Source organism: Bombus impatiens, unplaced genomic scaffold, assembly GCF_000188095.3.
Source record: "Bombus impatiens unplaced genomic scaffold, BIMP_2.2 scf_0382, whole genome shotgun sequence".
Classification (NCBI taxonomy): domain Eukaryota; kingdom Metazoa; phylum Arthropoda; class Insecta; order Hymenoptera; family Apidae; genus Bombus; species Bombus impatiens.
Window position 1 is genome coordinate 262,222 of NT_176801.1, and position 20,802 is coordinate 283,023.

General features: G+C 38.1%; 2 protein-coding genes across 2 annotated transcripts in view; one reads left to right on the plus strand and one right to left on the minus strand.

The window, feature by feature from the left end:
* Positions 1–1,051: 1,051 nt before the first annotated feature.
* Positions 1,052–15,878, minus strand: LOC100747685 (serine protease nudel). Its single transcript, XM_003489914.4, has 26 exons — positions 15,573–15,878; positions 14,977–15,091; positions 14,680–14,829; positions 13,120–13,822; positions 12,550–12,818; positions 11,697–12,329; positions 11,213–11,419; positions 10,225–10,388; positions 9,954–10,081; positions 8,875–9,405; positions 8,055–8,353; positions 7,653–7,797; positions 7,093–7,223; positions 6,679–6,939; positions 6,323–6,509; positions 6,051–6,220; positions 5,822–5,935; positions 5,489–5,675; positions 4,634–4,963; positions 3,898–4,086; positions 3,681–3,828; positions 3,372–3,534; positions 3,029–3,205; positions 2,452–2,689; positions 2,076–2,192; positions 1,052–1,836 (listed from the first exon to the last, which is right to left on the minus strand). Exons 2-26 carry the CDS (start codon positions 15,068–15,070, stop codon positions 1,545–1,547), a joined length of 6,027 nt encoding a protein of 2,008 aa, XP_003489962.1. The 5' UTR covers positions 15,071–15,091; positions 15,573–15,878; the 3' UTR covers positions 1,052–1,544.
* Positions 15,879–19,923: 4,045 nt separating this feature from the next.
* Positions 19,924–20,802, plus strand: part of LOC100747808 (neutral ceramidase) — a 46,012-nt gene continuing 45,133 nt past the window's right edge. The window contains exon 1 of the mRNA XM_003489915.4: positions 19,924–20,085. The gene's annotated coding sequence lies outside the window, so the exon portion shown is untranslated. The remainder of the gene's footprint in view (positions 20,086–20,802) is intronic.

Consider the following 20,802-nt stretch of genomic DNA (forward strand, 5'->3'; position numbering starts at 1 on the left):
GACGTTTTACACTTTTAATTTCTACTTTTCTCTCGCACTAGTATCTTCCAGTTTTCTCGTCGTTGATATTATTTTTATCTATTTGGCTATCGTTACGAGTTGCTATTATTTCTTAACGTTGTAGTTATTTGGCCAATTCGTGCAACTATGTTTAAAATCTACGGATACGATGAATCGAGTTTCAAGCTTTAATATACCGTCGTTCGATATTTCGACAAATAATAAAAAGTTACTACTTGGAGATTCTATCGAAAGACGACAGGTATCGCTTTTAACCGTTACTTTCTTATTACTTCATACATCTTACTGACATCCGTGTACCGTTGTTGTAAATCGACTAAAGCGTATTTGATACTCGTAACGTGATTCACGCGACACTTACGTGTGGTAGTACAATATGTGTACGTAATTATAGTAATATTCTAGGTCAATAACGTTGTGTATATATAGTTACAATTATATTTATCCACATCATGAAAGACAGTTAATCGTTACCCTCTTTATGTGCTCTGACTTCTTCACCTTTTACGTACATGGGTCAGTAGTTGTAAAAGAGTTAAACAACTATGGTTACGGTGTCATACTGACGATGTAACGTCAGATCGCAGGAATCACGGTATGGATCACGTTCCTGACAACCGTACGAATTAGTCAGCCGTAGAATGTGAATGGACAAGCGTTTTCCGTCGTCGAAGGCACTTCGCCAGGGCGCAGTCGTTTGCCTTCAACGGCTGCGACCCCATTTGTGGCATTCCATACTCCCCTTCACACGTCCCATCCCCTCCTTGCTACAGCCAACCTTATTCGATACTTTTGTCTTCACGCAGCGCTGCCTTCTTTCTTTTTTTTAATTCTGCCTTTCTTCTTTCATCTCGACAGAAGACGCTTGCGTAATTGCGACCAGGCTTCGAGTTCTCTACGATCGTTGGACGAGGAATCGATGGATCATGGGACACGTAGCATGCTGGTAAGGATTTTTTTACGATAGAAAATTGGTTGGTGAATTTTCATAGTCAAAGAGATACGCTGTCATAAAAAATTTGTATTTTAAAGTCGAACGATAAAGAATCGCGTGTTATTCGTATCGAACGTTACTATAAGTTGGACGATCGATAACTTAAAATCCAAGAAATTAACATAAACTCAGAAACAGGGAAATCTAACGAACCTTCGTCCCCAATTTTCTTTTCAATTATCTTTTCAAGTTTTATCCACAAATAAATTTTTTAATTCTCACAAATAAATGATACAGAGTTCTATCTTATCTACGCTATCCATTATTCAACGTCTTCGCTTTTATACACTTTAGTGCTCTAATTATAACGTAATATTTAAAAGACTCATTTACATTTACTTTTATTTAAAATAGCAAAATTTTATAACATTATCTTTTCATTTCTATTTTACAATAAATACAATGACACTTTTAAATAAATTACGAAATAAATACGAAGTTTTACAACATTACCTAAATTATTTTGATATGTGAAGATAACGTTTGATTTATAAAAAGAATCAGGTAGTACGTTAAAGTTTGGCAAACTTTAGGAACAGGTGACAAACGTACGGTAACAGGTTTCGTTGGATTTTTCCAAAGTTATCAGTGGCTTATCGTTTCTTAAAAACATCCACGACATCTCGTTCATCTTCACTGCGTAAAACTCGTCTCTTTTGGGAACCATAATCTTGTCTGTGACCACTGTATCGTTGTTGACGATTCCTGAAGAATATCCCATCGATTTGCACAAACTCGTTAAGTCTTCTTCGTCCATGGTAGGACTTGGGAAACATTCCGTGTACCACACGCCGTAACTTCGACGAATCACTTCTCCAGAGCTATCGTTAAAATGGAAAATTGATAGTTTACTACAAGTGTAGGATTTAATGTCGGATCCTTTATTTATGAAATAATCGCATAATTCGTAAATCGAATGCGAAGACGAATTGAATATACGAGAATTAAAGAGAAAGACATTTTTGAAGGAAAAATCAATCAGATTTAAAAATACATCTGTGAAATGGGTGAATTTTTAAAGACTAGACAATTAAAGATATTAAATAAGAATTATAAATACCTGTCGTTTGAATGTAGCTTCAACATTCTACACGTTGCTTCGTCGTCGCCGTTAGGACAATCTTTCACCCCATCGCAAATAAAATCTTGTGCTATGCAGGTGTCGTTTTCGCTTGTTCTATCGACAGAGAAAACCATTATCAACTCTCTATAATTGCGTTTATTTCTAAGTGTTTATTACAGCGTTTATTGTTATCTCGTAACTGAGATTCAGAAAATATAATAGTCTTCGTGTATGGATTTCTTGGTTATATTATAGGGCTACGCTTATAAAATACGAACAAACATACCGACGTTATTGTTACAGCTCTGCTTCGTTAGTTGTCGCTTAATAATTGAAATTTTATAAAAATGTCGAGTTGCAAAGAAATTCTTACGTTTTGCATTTGAAGCTGAAATCTTTGCAAGAACACATTTCCGGTGATTCGTCAGTTTTATCCAGACAGTGTCGTACGCCGTCACACAATCGCTCTGGCGATGTTAATTTCAGATATTCCGCGCAGGTACATATCGTAGGTTCATCGGATCCATCGTAGCAATCGATTTTTCCATCGCAAAACGCACTTTTGTCGACGCATTTGCCATTTCTACAGCGAAGCTGTGTCTTCATGCAGTCTTAACATTTAAAATATATACGTCTTTTAATCATTCTTTATGTAATACGAAGAAATTATTTTTTCATGCTTTGTCTTTTTGTTAATATTTGAATTTTAATTGGATATTTTCTCTAGTTTTTGAAATCCAAGTAAAATTTCTAGCATTACAAACTTATTTGCCAGTCTTAATGCAAATTTAGAAGCAAACATGTTTATTCTACGCAAACATATAGATTCAATGAATATAAATGAATGCAAGTATCGAACAATCGATGTATATAATAGTTTAATTATTGTACAGTTAAGAGACTCAAAAATTTAAAATTCCTAGAGATATTCAAATTATCGTAGCACTTACTGCAGCTGTCCACGCTATTTTCACAACTTTCTTCAAATTCTTTGCAATATCTCGCGTCCTCGTCTTCTCCTCCACGACAATCCGGAATACCATCGCAAACCCGGTTTTGCGGAATACACTGTCCAATGTTGCATCGAAAACCCGTACAAATTGGTTCCACCGACTGTCTTGGATTATCTAATTAAATTTACATATAATTTAATATATTTAATATAAAATTTAGTACGACGCAATGTAATTTTAATACGAATTCAGTATGGATAATTTGTATAGTTTTACAGGTTTATAGAGTAGAATTTTAGATTGGTAGCGTTAGTAGTATTAGAGTAGAATACACATTTACCGATTACTTCCATCAGATAGGGATTTACGTGCTCGATACTCGTCATATTTTGCGCATTTTTGAAATTACAAATTCCTCTGTTATCTTGGAAAACGGAGGCAGGATACCATCCCTTTCTGCCACGACAGAATATTATGCCACTCCACCTCGATGTCTCACTTTCCTGAAGAACGACGAATGATACTCGTACAATCGTTTTTTAATACGAACAAAACGTTATAAAATCGACAAGGATTTATTTTCAAAAATCGTTCATATTTGTTTGTTAGTGAATAAATTGATAAAATTTTTTAACAATATAGGATTTACCGAACATTCGAAATTAGAGATATTCACGAAGCATCGTTGACAACTTGAGCAATTCTCAAAAATAATTTTCAAGAAAACAGACTTTATCTCGTAAGCTTCGTTCGTTCCAACAGCTATGCAAGTGTCCATCGCTCCTGGTAGATAAATCCTGTAGATATTCGATAAATGTTTATAAACGATTCGACGAATTTTGGCAAATTTAGTTTGTTTTAATTACGTTTTGTTGGCGAACAATGGTTGCACGTGACGACCGAAGTGGGCTCGATCTTTCAAGTGCAATAAAGTCGACACCGAGTTATTCACATAATGCACCTCATCGATGGTCGATACCTGTTGATGAGGACCGTTTATCTGACGGAATAATCGACTATAACCGAGTACGGCTGCTACATAACTTGTATTCAACCTGGAAATAATTTGCAAATGTCGTTCGTTAAGAACCAGTATGTTAATGTTACAGTCGCAAATTTAAAATAATATCAAACGAACAAAGCATATTTTTTAATATCTCGGAGACAAACATTTTGACATCTGTCAAAAACCCTTGGAAAGAAAAATTTTTGTGATTCTATATTATGATTCAAACACGAAAACTCAAACCAGATAGATTCCACGTAAAATACTTTCAGGCTTCAAATTTTTCAATCTTTCCAAAGCTTTCGTCGCGTAGCAAAGAATTTATCACTTTAACGAGTAAAATTTTGCGCTGGAATTATGCAAACTTCACATGAAATTCCTCGATGCAAAGAGGATTAGACAATTAAATGCTTATTAGTTTTTCAGCGAATACTAATCGATTCAAAAATCCATAAAATTCACAATTGTACGAAATTCACGTAAAATTTTTTGAAACCTGCGATTCTTCGAACCAAATAGGATCCGCTCGAAATTCTTTGAAACTTCGAATTTGTAGAGTTTTTAAACGTTTGAATAGTCGAAATAGCTTCGATTACCTGACGTTCTCGAGACATTTCGCGGCGGACAGTAACCAGTTCGAGTCCAAGAGCAGCGCCATGCAACGGTAGCGTCCGTCGACAAAGATGGCAGCCAACCAGGGCCACAGGTAGTCGCGGTTTCCGGTTCTATCGTCGATCGCCAAGTGAGCGTACATACTGCCGCTTGGTATCGCTGCACAGTGAATGTAAAGTCCCAAACATGTTTCGTCCTTTTCGTTCAGAGAGGCCGCTGATGAGTTCTCTTGGTACGTGGAGTCCCCTTTGCGCCACTCTATCCTTTCCAGTTGCGAATTTTTCACGACGATGGACTTGGACGACCGAACGTTTCTTTCAACGAAAAATAAATAACTAAATAAGTCTCGGAATCTTTACTCCTATTTCTTCCTCCTCTTTCTTCGTATCGGAAGAATTTTCATTCTTGAAGAAAGATTATTGGATTTGTTACGGAATATTAAGCATCGAACTTTAGCTGTGTCTTTAAGGATGTTGAATCAGCGGACAGCACAAGCGATGGAATTTGAAGTTGTGTATTTGAAACCTTATGGAAACCGTTTGATTCATAGGAACCTTCGGGACCGTTTAGGCGATCAATATTATTGTAGATATTATTGCAGATATTAAGGGTTCTCGACATTGTATTGACAATAGATATATTGACGAGGATCCTGGCTATTGACAGTAATATTGACAATAGTACTGACGATAATATCGATTATCTAAACGCTCCTTCCACGCTGTTCTGGTACTACGTTACGTAGATACCGTGTGCAGGTTCCGAGGATAATCGAAAAATCAAATTCAAGCGTGGAATATAAACTGATTAAAAATTCGTAGAGTTGAAAATATACTTACGCAAGACCAAAGTATTCGCACATATTTTGTCCAATGATCGAGGCAGTAGATTGGTTTTTGTGCATTCTGGGACGATGGCAAGTTGGTTGCCATTTTCCCTCGATGTATCTAGTCAGAATTCCTTGTACGTTTAAAAATGGTCTTCTATCACCATCGAGATATATACGTTGACCATCGGTCAACGTGACTGTAAGAAAGAAGATAAATAAAACTTTAAACTGTAGTAATATATTTTTGTATAAAAATGTATAAAACAGTGTATACGTATAAAATGTATATCGGATACACAAAGAAGTTTTATCTTAAAAATTTGGTAAATTAAAAATGACTCACAGCAGTCGAGCTCATCCTCCTTAAACATGCAATCGAAGTTTCCATCGCACCTTTTCGCCATCGAGACGCAGGTTTTACTCGTCTTGCACAAAAATTCATTCTCGGCACAAATTTCTATAGAATAAATAAAGCATTAGTTATACTTAATTGTACAATTATTCTATACTGTATAATTCTTTTCTTTTTAACGGTATAATTAAAAAGGTACGACAGTTGAATAATTAGTTACCGCAGTCCTGTTCGTCCGTTAAATCATCGCAATCTACGTAACCGTCGCATATAGCACTTCTTTTTAGATTCTGCAAATAGTTCTTACAAGTGCAATTCATTTCGTCGCTACTGTCTTCGCAATCCACCACTCTGTCACATCTTTTCTCAATTGGAATAGTTTGAAGCAATCTGTGAATTGAACAAATACGATAATATGTCGGAATTGCTGAAACAAATATATTCGTCGACTAACGCGTTTCGTGTTGAATATTTTAATTAAAACAAAAGTACCTTGTACAAATGAATACCGTAGGAAAAGTTTTCGGTGTTAATGGCAAAACAGGTTCAGTGTAAACAATAGTAGAAGTTGTCAAAGTCGAGATATCGTCACCCTCGGATTCCGAGTCATCATTTTCCTGCTGCGTAAACACGGATTCCTCGGTCGCATTGTTTATTGTATCGTAAGATATTGTGAACTCTAAACATAATTTACATACGAATGCTGTTAGAATGAAAAACTTGTTATCACGTTTTTAATAGAAGTGGAAATGCGTTATCAAAATTAAGCCTTGAATATAATCCCGATTTATTAGAGTTAAAATTATCATGACGAAACAAATTACTATAAGAAATTGTGGAAAACCTACCAGTGGTGACGATCTCGCTAGACATCATAAAATTATCTATACTTGGCGTTGATAGTATAGGCTTGAAATCGTGAGTGATGTTCTCCATCTGCATGTAAAGAGAAGAATGGCTACAATTGACTTCGTCTTCGCCGTTCAAACAATCGACTATTCGATTGCAACGCGCTTCGTTCGGTAAACATTTGCCTAGGCCTCCGTCGCAACTGAATCCTGGACATCTTTCCAAAGGAGTGCGCCTTAGAGGAGGCACACCTCGACCATCTTTAGAACACGAAAATGTAATATTTCTTAATTTTCTATTTGTTCTACTCTTGTTCCACTGGTTCTACTTGTTCTATCGGGTTTATTTGTTCTTTGCTACTCGTTTTGCGTGAATTCGAACAAGAAAATAAAAATGCCAGAGATACGACTCACTGGAAATTTCTTGAATCCAACTTAGGAAATAGCTGACTCTCGCATAGGTTCCCGGTTCATTCGGTCGACCGCAGCCTTGCCCGTGACTAACTACGCCTGCCACGTACCACTGCGATGTCGAGTACGGATTTCTACGAATGAATGACACGAATTAACCAAATTATAGACTAAACTCTGAATTACACTAGCTAGACTCTCTCGAATAATAATTTCCTAACATTATATGGTTGAATACTTCAACGATGGAGCGCAGCAATCGACGCCATGAATTCCAAAGCAATAATTAGAAACCCTTTTACGAGAAAAATGGTGATTCAACAACGTTAGAAATGTATACACAGCGAAGGTGTATACATAAGCAATCCACAAAGGAAAGATCAGTAGGACGAATAAATAGAAAAAAAATTGTATTTTTGGAAACATCGATCGGTGGATCTGTCAATTAAAAGCTACATTATCTTTAGAGAAATAATCATTTTGTTTATCGTTGGTCTCTTAATATCTTAGTTATCCTTGCCAATAGAAAAGGTGATTTTTTCATTAATTGGATAATCATATACCTGCATAATAAAGGACCACCACTGTCTCCTTGACAAGCATCACGACCTCCGTGAAAATATCCAGCACAAATGGAAGCGTCGTTCTGGTCTTCTTCGTACTTACAACTTGCTAATATCGGAACTTCTACTTCCCTCAGATGATCGGCTGGAAAATCCAAGAATTATATCAACTTCGTTAGATTTGTCTTGTTACCAAAGCAAATTTATTAAAATTGATATAGTCGCTAAATCAAATTCATTACATTTTTTTTTTTTTTTTGAAAAGCTTGTCATTAACTTTGATACAGCTTATCATTGGACGAAGTTCGTTAAATTTAGTATAGTTTATTCATCAGTGAATCGTACACATTTGTGCAATTTAGAGGAAATTTATGAAATTTAGACCGAAAGGAAATGTCTTACGATTTAATCCATATTCTGCAGTAGTACCCCAACCAATCGCTATACAAGTTGTATTAGGTTCTGGTTTGTTTCTCCACATGGGTCCTAGGAGATTCGGGCCAGGAAGACAAACTGGTCGCACCCATCGATTGAAACGCAGAGGATCGTCCAACATAATCATACCAATGTCGTTCTGCAGATGTCTAGCGTTGTATTGCGAATACATCACCGTGTACCGTGCTTTTCTGGATTGTGACATCGGCGAGAAAGAATTTTGACGAAGTATTCCCGCTTGGACCTCGAAATATTGGCCTACGTAGCTGTTTACAAATTTAATAGTCACATCGTGAACGAATAGCTTCCTCAACGTTTTTCGAAATATTTCTATCGTTTGATCGTACGCCACGTCAATTTTTGGAATGATTCGCAAATGGAAGGTACCAAATTTACGAATAAAATGATACATCGACACATACAAACGACGCTGCTAAAGAATGCAATACGTTTTTATATAATTTAATCTTAAGTAGACGAAAATAAAAACAAATTCATCGAGAAAGTCAAATATCGTGACAAAAAGCTGTTTCTCACAGACATATTCCAGATGACTACGAATTTATTCTTATAAAATGACATGTTTTTGCATCTCTACATTAAAATATATAGAAACAATATGCAGATACATGTACACAAATTACAATTGCTACTTGAATCACGTGAATTTATTATCATATGCTGCCATACTTCTAATCATTTTTTTCGTCTACTGTCAATGATAATCGTCCAAAAATTGTCAAGCATTCGTCGAAAATCTATTTTTAAAGCGTACAAATGCCCGTACCCTTCGAGACAGTGAGCAGCTGTAAGCACCCAAAGTTCGTTCAGAATAGTACCGCCACAATAAAAAACGCCATCCTTGTAAATGGCCACCAGAAACGGCCAGGCTTTCGGATGACTCGCACGACCACCTACGACGCGCAATTGCGAACCAACTATATCGTCCTGCTTTCTGTTTATCTTCTTACTTTCGTTATCTGCTGGATCTATATTGTCATCGTCCGATGGCAACACAATTTTCTTATTTTCATTATGTCTTATATCCTCGTATTCGATATAAGTATCATCGTCAGATGGAAACATAATTGCATCGTATATCTGTAAAGGAGCTCGGTCCTCTTTTTCCAGTATGTGCGGTCGTAGAGAATCCTTGTGGGAAAACACGGTAGTTCCGCACGAGAATCGCGGACAACGTACGAAAATCGCTGTGTTCATGCACGAGGGAATTAATTTCGTTTGGTTGTTCACTCGTGTTAGATAGGGGCCGTGATACGCGTTGCCTGGCACGGAATGCACTTTTATTTCGGGAGCTTTCCTGTAATAAAGTTTGAAAAAAAAAATCAAGATTATTAGTAACGCAATATCTCTTAAAACGAGTAACCATCTAAAAATGTCGTGTGAAAATTAAAACGAATTGCAGTTAAGCCCAGATTCGTTCAGGGATGAATAGTTCAAATGGCTGGAGTTCGTACTAATTAAAACGTACAGATAAACGGAATTCTACTCGACTCCAGAACCCTACGAGTTCTAGAGTTCCAGAGTTCTACGAAGTTCCGACGTTCTAAAGTTCTACAGTTCTACGATCAGAGTTCTGGAGTTTTGGAATTTCAGAGCTCTAAACTTCTCCAACCTTTGGTTTTGGCTTTCCAGTTTTACAGCTCTCGAATATTTACTTTTAGATCTTTAGAGTTCTAAAGTTTCTGAATCGTTTAGTTTTAGATTTCTAAAGTTCTAGAGATCCGAAGGCCCAGAGTTCTCGAGTTTCACAGTTTTAGAGTACAGAGTGGTTCTAGAATTTTACTGTTCCAAGCTGTTAGACCTCCAGAATATTATAAATTTTCGAATTCTTAAGTTTTATCCTACTTGATATGCGTGCCAATTTCAGAGATGCAGGCATCCTTGGCCCATGCGTCGATCGGTGGGCACACGGGGTACCATTGGCCCTTGTAGTTCTTATGGAGATATCCTTCGGTGTAGCCGACCGTGAATAACTAAAGAATATGTGTGTATGTTTAACAACGTATTATAAAGCGTACCCAGTGTATGTACGTACAAAACACGATATCTAATACATAAGATAACGCGCGATTGATAATATTCGCGAATGATAGGAGAAATTGCATTCGTGATTTACATTTTTTCCTTCGATGTACGAGGGAGTGAGAATATTGCAGTCCGTTTCGTCTTTCCCGCTAGCGCATTGCCGTCTTCCGTCGCATCGTTGGGAAAGCGGTACACAAGTATCAAAGGTATATGGGTTTTGCCAATCGTTGCAGCTAAATGAACTTTTTGGACAACCTGAAAAGCGTAACAGCGTACTTAATATAGCAGAACGTAAGAATTTTACGTTACGAGTTAGTAAAACAGGATCTTCCTTCCACGGATAAAATAGTTCCAATTGGAAAATAAAATCGCAGTATCTGGTGCCATCTCGTGCAAAATATTCACGTTCGTATCGAGACTAAGATGTAAACTGATTTTATGTGAAATTTCAATATCTCGCGTTTGATATTTACACACTGACACTTCTCGTCAGTGCTTATATCGATCACACGCTACAACGAGAGATATCTTATATTTTATACCGGATAATCGACAAGAACTTCGATGTATATGTTACTCCATCGATGAAACAGAGTTCTGTTGCACGCGCATAAGAGGTATAGCATATCAACATTAGCGTCAAATTAATACGAGGATCTTCAAATTGTGGAATGATGACAAAATGATAAATAGTCTTCGAATTCTAGAATCCTAAGATTTTAGAGCGCCGAAATAGAAGTAGAACCAGAGTAGTGGAATTCCAGAGCACCAGAGCACTCGAGTTTCGGGAGTTTTAAAGTTAAAAATTAATATCTCGCAGTTCCTGAATTTCGGAGCTCTTAAATTCAAAAGATCCGCATTCTTAAGTTCTAAAGTTTCAAATAAAAAATCTAGAGTACCAGATTCTTGACCATCGAAGTTCGAAAATTCTCAAATACCTAAGTTCTACAGTTCCAGAGAGCGAAAAGTTTTCAGTTCTAAGCTTACGGAGTTACGGACGTTTAGTTTCCAGAACCTCGGAATTTCCAGGCTAACAAATTTTCAACTTCTCGTATTAAAAAACAAAAATTTATTCTCACCGAAACATCCCAACTCGTCTTCCCCATGCGGACAATCGAAATACCCATCGCAAAGTCGCTCGAGCGATATTCGATCTCTGCAAGAACACGTCCTCTCGTCGCTAGCGTCGTAACAATCCACCACACTGTCGCACCACTGCGATCTCGGTACACATCGTCTGCCATCACTGCATCGAATCGTATTGGAAGGACACTCGTCAGGATATCCTACCACATAAAATATCAAAAACAATAATCAAACAAGAAATCGTTAAAGCCACGCGGTAGAACTCTATTTATTGGAATTTCATTATTTACCGCCTCCATTTATCGATTGTATCATATTCAAGAATCGTATTTATCGTATTTAACCTTATCTGTTCGTCGTTCCATCTTTCCATTCCATTTTCTAGCAAGCACATAACCCTTTCATTCTCAAATTACTTGAATTGAATTCTAGTTCTAACAAATAGAGTTCTGCAACATCTTTGAAACACGCCCTTACTATTTACAAATTCCTTGTTGTCCTTCTTCTCGTTAACAAAATTACCCTGCTCCTCTTCCTTGACGGAAGATCTGTGATACTCGGAGACTCCAGGAATAGCCGGAAACTGGAACGTTGGTGCAGGAATATACGTGCAGTAATAAGGTGTTTTGCTATTAGAATTGGCGGGGGCGCTGACAGACGTTTGATGTCCAGGGATAGGTGGAAAATTCAGAATCGCAGGGCCCGATGGACCGACTCTTTGACCGCTGGATGATCCAAAATTACCAGGGCCAGATTGCGGTGGTAATCCTTGTGCAGGAGGTTGCACTTGCGCGTAACCTTGCGTTTGATCGAGATTCTGGAAACCTTGTCGTTCGGGTTGCACCGAATACGCGTACGAAACTCCCGGAGAAGATGCTGGATAAATGGTTTCACCTGGACCCGATTGTTTCGTTGGATTGTTATTCGCGCTTGGACTGTAGAAACAGACTCGATGAGACACCCAGGAGATCGTCGGTGTCAGTACTAGCTGTTGACTCGATTTTATCGTTTCCGCCGTGGGGATCATTCCCGAAGGTGTTTCTTTGGTTCCTTTGACGACGATTCTTCCATAGTTATCGCGGAAGACCGGTTTGCTGAAATTTTTGCCTGCTGAAATTGAAAACTTTCATCAGACACTTCTGATTCGAAGATTCTTACGTTATCGCTAGGTTTTCTAATAAATTCGTTCGTCGTTAGTGTTTGGGCCGGTAAAAGAAATAGAAAGAAAAAAGAAAAAAAGCTATTCATACGCATCAACTTGGTATAACCAAATTTGACGGGACATTTTCGTCATTCGAACATAGAATGGAGTGATAAATCATGCATCTACCGTTTTCACCTTCCCCTTCCGCTACCTTCTGCTCGTGACCTTGGTTCGGAGGATGCACCGAAGGATGCAGCGGGTTGATCGCAATTTTCCTCACGTCGCCATCGCCTAGTTTGGCCACGTCCGTGGTCCGCTTAGTATCATCGTTTCCGATCGTTTGGTCGGTGATTCTGACCGTTGTTTCTTCCGCCTTCGGCGTAGTCGACATGTTGGTCGTTGCATTAATCGTATCCACTTCCGTGGACGCGCTCGTCGCTTTATATTCCGTCGTTCTAGTCGTGGATGAGCTAATGTTAAAATTACCATTTACTAAGAAATATCAGCGAAATTATCAACATTTGAAAAGAAATATTTCTACGGATATACGGAGAGATAAATTTATTCGTTTATTATGGAAATAGAGGAAATTTAATTAATACGTAAAATATTCAAGGTATAGCCCTCTGTACAATGTGCAATAGGTAAAACAATTTTCAACCTAAATTTCATTTCCTTAAGAGAAAAATTCGTAAAAATATTTGTACCGATATTCGCAAAGACATGAATTTGCGTGAATAGTCGAACGATACTCACATTCTCTCAGCCGTTTCCAATTCTTTCGTCGTTCGATTCAAATCCCCTTTTCCATTACCTCCGAAACTATCCTTAAAACTTGCCGTAGTCGATTTCTCTACGTTTTCTTCGACCTTGGTCGTTTTCAATGTACCAGCATCCACGAAATCGCCATTCAAATTCTGTTTATCGTCGTCGTGCTTCTCGTCGTTTAACAAATTAGTTACGATATCAACGTTGTTCTTAATCTGACTATGATCAGCGTATTTCTGCATCGTTCCTGCGTCGCTCGTACGAGTATTCGGATCAGAATCTTCGATTAACGTAGTCGTGTCGTTCTTGCACTGCAGACATTCGACCAGCTCGACGAATTTCGATTTGATAGGACTCGTCTCCGTAGAAAAATTCTTGAAAAATGCCTGCAAATGCGGCACACTGCTGTTCACGATGCTCACGATGCTCCACATCGAATCGATCACTTCCTTGCAGTGTTCCATATTCTGCTTACAGGCACTCGCATTGGCATCTTCGCGTTTCCGACGAGATTCGCGCATCAGTGCTATCGAGTGCAACTGATTTTGTTGATCAAGCTGATCCTTGTACAAGTATCGATGCAGACTTTGTAGGGCTGCATTTATCGTTTTCTGTTGTGCAGGGCAGTTGTTTCTTATGAGATTTACTTGTTCGTTAGTTTTCTGTATTTTGTGCGCCGTGTAGATGTAGCCTGTTACGAATTAAAATATCGTCGTATTTATTTATTTATCGTAGGCGTAATACGGAAAATTTGTTTGTTCGAATTGCTGATTTTAGTGGTTTATAATTGGCTCGTAATTGGTAATTTCAGTGAATTGCGTCAACATAGGGTACAGCGAGAGAAACAGAGAGATTCACGATTTTTCATTGGATTTAAGTGAATATTTTTATAGGTTCTCGAATGGTAGAATATTAGAAAGCTAACCAGAATGAAAGTGCGAACGCGTGAAGTTTGCATCCGATTATTACCGACGCAAGAATTTCTCTTCCGCAAAATCGATATTCACGTTTCTAAATACGAAAGCTCGTAATACTATAGGTTCGATTACTATAGGTTATCGATGACTCAGGATTTTTTTCTGAAAAATCGATGCTGATATTTCTCAACGGTTTATTATTCGAGAATGACTTTTAATATCGTTAATCGGACAGATAAGAAACATTTCGAGAGTTTTAATCAAGTCAAATGAACATTTCGACCTTTTGAAAAGTCATAGCATGGCGAAGCTATTCGTAATAAAAATTCATAGTGCTCTCGACTAGAGTGGTTCATTGTAAATTACGAATCTTGCGCTTCGTAACGAATTAATATCGCGATAAATGATTCGCTCTGATATCAAAGTTTTTCTTTAAATCGCATTCCTTACTCCATCATGCTCTTACGTGAACCAGATCGTTAAAAAGAATTCCTAAAAACGCCGTAGTAAGTCTATAAACTATCAACGACAAATTTATTACGATTCGTCCGTAGTTCCGATATTAAAAGCGTCCCTAATTCCGGTTACCTGAAATTCCAGCCGTGAACGAATAGAACAAAGATTTACACACCTGAAACAACAGCCAAATATATCAGGAATCCAGCAAAAGACAGGATCAGTATGAGGATTAGACTTTGCACCAGATACACCAGTCTATGGCGTCTCATAAATTTCAAATGCGTATATTTGCTCGAACTTCCACTATGTTCCGTCGCACTTGCTGAAATTGAAACGTAACATACGAGATGTAGCGATGTGACAATCGAGATCTGTATCGGATAAGCGTCTCGTATACGCGTGTCTATGTATCAGATTGAAAATAAATAGACAAACAAGACGATTGGAAAATATCAAGGTATCGGCGTACCGCTTTTCGAAGTTGTTAAGTTAATGCAACACTGGTTGTCCGTTATTGGTACATTTTCCAGCTTCGTAAGAGAGATCTTGTACTCTGTATTCATGGTGACGAGACTCGTACAAACCTGAGTGAAAAGAGAGCAAAAGGTCACGTCGAAGAATTTTCTATGTAACTCGCGCGCGATCGATGCCGACAAATAACACCGATGTTATATAATTTTGGTAATTTTCTTATTTACGAATCGGCGATTCCGTACCACGTTTATCAAGCAGTACGCAGTGGAAAGTACGTTTGAAACATTAATATCGATCGTCGATCTGGATCTAACGATTAGAAATATTCAATTAAAGATGATTATCGCGTTAAAAAAAAGATACAAATTCTTTCATAAAATTATAGAAACATTTTATTTCAGCAGAATCGTATCTCTCGATGATATTTCATAATTCAACGTTCACGTTACGAAGCACTATCGATCTTTTCCATCGATCTGAAATATCGAGTATCAAGTTTCCATCGTGAAACGCGCAACATTTTGCATCGTTCGCGATTCCGGTTTCTGGTACGGTGGTTCTTTGAAAGTATACGAAATAGACGATACTCACATTCGCAAGGTCTTAGAGCGCTTCTCTTCGCCGTTTCTGTTCGATGGATCGCCGTAGGTATTCTCGCCGAAACAAGCTCGGAAACGTTTCCGGAAAACTTGCTTCTTGTCAACGATCCGTGCATTCGATGCAACCGATGCACGTGAAATAACTCGATGCTCGATCCGACGAACCAACGATGGTTTGGATCGAACGTGTCAGCAATACGGCTTGGCTAAAAATCGGGCTAACGAGATTTCATCATCGTGATAAAGTGAATGACCCTTTAAATAGGAGTATAAGCATCGAACGCTAAATTAGCAACACGATTGTTTTGCGTTCGAATCGATCTTTTACGTTTCTTTCCTTCTATTCTTTTTTCGACGATGGAATCGACGAACGGATAGAAAAATGAACGGATGCGTTGGCGAACGAATGAAAAAATAGACGCAAAAAATTGTAAATCGTAATTGAACGGAATATCGTAATTTACAATCAAATGTTCTGTATCGATAAAGTTACGCAGATTGGTGACGTTGTTTGGTTAGTGGTATGAGAAAGGATAAACACGAATTGGGGGTGAATTTTTTGGTAGACGAAAAAGTAAATGGATGTATGAGTTGATACGAAAATCAGTGGATTTATGTGTAAATAGGGAAAGAAGGGATGTACGAATAAATGAACGAAGAAAGAGAATTTAGTATAGATACTACCATTTTGTTCCTTGTTTATTGTGAAATCTCTAGTTTCACAAATTGAAATAAATGCTTATTAAATGATAATCCTACTTCTGTTCATTATTTTCGCCCTGTCTTGGGCGTAATAAGATCCCAGCTGTCATCAATTTTCATTAATTACTGTGTATACGTAGGCCGCTGGAATGCACGAGACTTGCAATTTTACGACGGAGAATGTTTCAAATTGTCGTTTGTTATGTCTATATATGATTGTTGCGCGGCAATAGATTTTTCAAACTACTACTAATATTCCACGAATTTTACGAACGAATAAATGTACCAAACGTCCTCACGAGAGATCGTTAACGTATTCGAATGTTCGTGATATTTCTATCCTTTCTCGTGTTACAGATTTTGCAAGATGAAGTATCTTTTTGGTAGATCGTTTTCAGATCCAAATCTTCTATAAGATAACTTTTTATGGAAACTAAACAAATGCATGGATCGGCGTAGAAACATTTATCTTGGGCATCTTTCTTCTCGAAATATAGCTTTCATTTAGAGATTTATTTCACTCTTTAAACATTACAACGAGGAGGTTATTCCGGGAATTTTATATCTTCGATAATTCACTCAGTCTAGCCATTTTTCAATTTCTTTCGAACTTTGTTAATACAATTACAACAGTGTTAATGAAATTCCACAACGTTTCGCATGACGCATATAATTTACTCGTAAAGGACGTCTGCAAGTATTCCAATACTTTCGTGAGTCTTGCGTGTATGCACAGAGCAAACGTGCGAACGGTTTTATACGTTTAGCGTATCCCTGTTTATCGTAATACAGCTTAATACTTCCATCACGAAAAGTGCCACAAACATCCTCAATCTGATTCCATTTGGCTAAATCAAAATCGTCCAAATTTCACTCAAACAAATCTCCTCGAGCGTCGATCTATCCACGTTACCAGCGACTCTATCAATGCCACCAATTCCAAGGTTACCAGTGAATAACTCGCATAGTAGCTGGAGCCAGTCCGATTACGTTGGAATTATTTCAGCCAATGTAATACGAATCATTGCGCAACACGCGATGCTATTCCGTTACTTTCTCCAAGCCAGCACTCAACTAGCTGTACTGTCGATCGATGAAAGTGACAGTCTGTCCTAACACGCCAACTATACACGTTCAAATCACTCGTCGAAATCAGTAAAAAAAAGCAGTATACTAAAGAATAGTGAAAAGTTACGAGAAATTTCTTACATTTCGCGCTTATGATAGATTTGAGATAAAATGGCGTGCGGTGATCGAATTGTTCAGATATAATCGTGTTATGCTAATGACGGGTGACCTAGAAACTGAAGAATTTCAAGGTTATAGAACTAATAACGCGAGATTACGCAGCAATTTTCTTTCCTGAGATTGCTTGAGAATTTTTGTGAAATGATTCGAAATGAATATCGTTGAAAAAATCAAAATTTCTTTTCGGAGTGAAAGACAGAATGACACGACGATAATACGAATTCTGAGAACTGACATCGTTGAAAGATGATAAAAACTTGTAGCGATCGGTGAAGAAAGTGACCGAGTTACGAGAACCGGTCTTTTTAATCTAAACTCGAGAGGATGAGGGAAAATAATTGAATCATATTTGCTTCTGTAGCGAAAGTGCTGATGATCTCGGTAAGCTTCCAATGTGTATATTTAAAAATGTTTTAGAACTTTTAAATAGGGAAAATGGAAGAAAGCATACGAATTTTCGGTGTTTTAATAATTTTCTCAGGAACCTAATAATCCAAGCTTCCGGTTCGGAAACTCTGAATTTGTAAGTTTTGCTTTACCGATGAAAACTAGTTTTCTCGGTTGATCCTTTTTCGATCGAAGAATGCAAAAGCAAATAATCGATTCTTAGACTGTAGTAGAAGTGTTAGTGACCTCGGTAAACTTCCTGTTTGGAAGCTGTTTAGAATTCTTAAGTAGCGTTTTACTATCGGGCTTGGTAGTCTACGGTCGATCTTGTTGATTTAAACCAGAGAAGACAGAAAATCAGTGAATTTTGGTTGCTTTTGTAACAAAAGTGCCAGCAATCCTGATAAATTTCCAGTCTACGAAGATTAAAAAATGTTCAAACAGACTTCCGTTCTTGGATTTGATTACTTTTACTCGAGCTGTTCGACTCAAACGTGGAAAACATGACAGAAAAAGATGAAAGACACGAATAATTTCTGAATACTTTCGTGACAGAGCTGCCTTAACAGATATTTCTCTGTGGATGCTGATTATTTTCAATAGATCTTTCTTCGAGCATCAGAAAGACGAAGAAACTGATTCGTTCTAATTGTTAGAACCTCGTATTCGTTCGAAGATAATCTTGCAATAATAAAATTATATTTTACGATCTTACTTCAAGAACTTCAAGTTTTTATCGCGTTCCTTTAGAAAAATTAAACGCTGAATAGTCACGTAGGGTCCATAGTGCGGTTTATCCTCTTCGAGCTAGCGAAGTATACACAAGAATAAAGATGATAGTTAAACAAAGTGGCACATAGCGATGTATCGAAGTCAAGGAGAACCAGAAACAGCGGAGCACGTCCTTTTTTCATTTTAGATTTTGATTCACCTCGTTTCTCTGACTTTTGACGTTGAAACTTCGCATAATTTCTTCATCGTCCTATTAAAAAACTACCCCTAGCAGAACTGTTAGATTCTTGACACGTTAATCTCCAACACCGCGTTTCGAGATCGTATTAAAGAACGACGTATTTATTAAAAGATAACGTTAAAGAGTGACGTAGGTATTACGAACGAAAAGAAACAAATCCTTCGTCTTACTGCCACTTTCGATGTAATCTCCATAAATCTCTCTTTTTCCGACGACACGTGGTAAAACACGATTGTCAGTATGCTTTATATCGAAGCTTTTCTCAATTTTTTTCTCCTTTCTGGAAGTTTCTCATTTTTTTAAAAGTTGCGCGCATCCGGGCATTCGTTTTTTTTCAATTTTCTGATTATTCATAAATATAAACGAAGCAATTACAGTAGAATTCCATTTATTCGAACTTGTAGGGGACGAACAATTTATACGACTGCAGTTCGTATAACAGCGGCTTACTAAGATTTCATTGGGACAAACGAATTTGCGTAAAAATCAAGTTGCATCGAAATCAGCGAAGAGGCAACTTCGCCCGAAATTCTTCCCTGCATTCTGTACAAAGACACCGGTTACCCAATCTTTCATCTCGCGCAATTTGGCACATCTCAATTCGCTCTTAGCTTGCTTTCACGCTTCATCAATCCCATCCAACGGCCCAACATTTCCATCAGCCTCTCTAACACGCTTCTATATACCTCCACCTAAAACCATATCTACCCCTGCGTCGCACAACGTCTCCCCTCGAAACCTCGAGACACGGTCGCATAGCCAAGCAGCCTCGAAACGACCCTCGAAACCCCTGGAAACGTTCGCCACGCGCTTTTACGCCGGCCAGATAAGCAGAACACTGTAAAACGAGTGTATGAATCCCCCAACACGGTGGAAATACACGAAGGAAAGAGAGAAACGGAGCGCGAAACGCCGCGCCGGCCGTGACGACAGGAGCGAGACGGTGAGCCATGAGAATAGCCGTGGAGAATCGTTTCCGTTTCCCCTCCTCGAACAACGTCGACCACGCTGCCTCTCAGAGTATATTTCAGAGAGAGCGTTTAAGAGTGTTCGCGCCAATTGTTCGCGGCGAGACTGGCCGTGCAGACCAGCTGTTATAGCCGCGTCTCCGCTCTGTCTCTGCTGATCCATCGATCACCTACGCATTCGATCCCTCGTTCGATCAACGTGGTCATGAGCTGGAACGTTTGAGCGCGTGAGTAATACCTTTGTGTAGCTGCTAGTTTAGTTCTCTTTGTTTAGTGGATCGTGACGGTGAGTACCGATCGAAGTTGGTTCGTTTCTCCAGCGAATAGTATACGTACGAAGCTACGAAATCGGTATTACGCGATTTTCGATAATCCAGTTTTTCACATGTACATTGCGAATAATGGATTTCGCTCGATCGGATCCGGTGCAGGTGTACTTGCGTGCTTTGTTGTTTATGACAGTGACAGGAATCGCAAAGCATTACACATAAAGTTACGTAATGAGTATTATATGTATGTGGATGATACATTTTTTGTGGCGACGATCGTGATTGGATAGTGATCTTTTTGTAGGGTAGATCGTGGATTCGGTGCAGATGCACTCCGATGGTTTATTATTTATAAGAGTGAGAAAAGTTTGAAAGCGTGTATTATCTCTGCACGCTTTTCTTTGTCACGCGTATTGCGATGAATGAATATCGTTAAAATTTGGTGCTTATCATGGAGCGAGTAGATGCTGCCTTTGTGCAGCAATTTTCTTTGCTATATGAATCGTGATGGACGAATAGCGTCTGCTTTTGCTTCACTTTTGGTAAAAGCGAGTTAAGTTACGAAGCGCTACCTTACTGAAATACCCCATTCCTTTAGGAAAAAAGGATGTTAATTTGAATTTTATGTCGAATGAAATAGAACACCGATGTAATTAAAAATTTACATATGTGCGA

Coding starts and splice junctions, on each gene's coding strand:
- LOC100747685 (XM_003489914.4), bottom strand. CDS start 15,070: ATGAATACAGAGTACAAGATCTCTCTTACGAAGCTGGAAAATGTACCA. Junction 13,823..14,679: donor ATATTTGGCTGTTGTTTCAG/GTGTGTAAATCT, acceptor AATTCGTAACAG/GCTACATCTACACGGCGCAC. Junction 12,330..12,549: donor GGAAGGGGAAGGTGAAAACG/GTAGATGCATGA, acceptor TTTCAATTTCAG/CAGGCAAAAATTTCAGCAAA.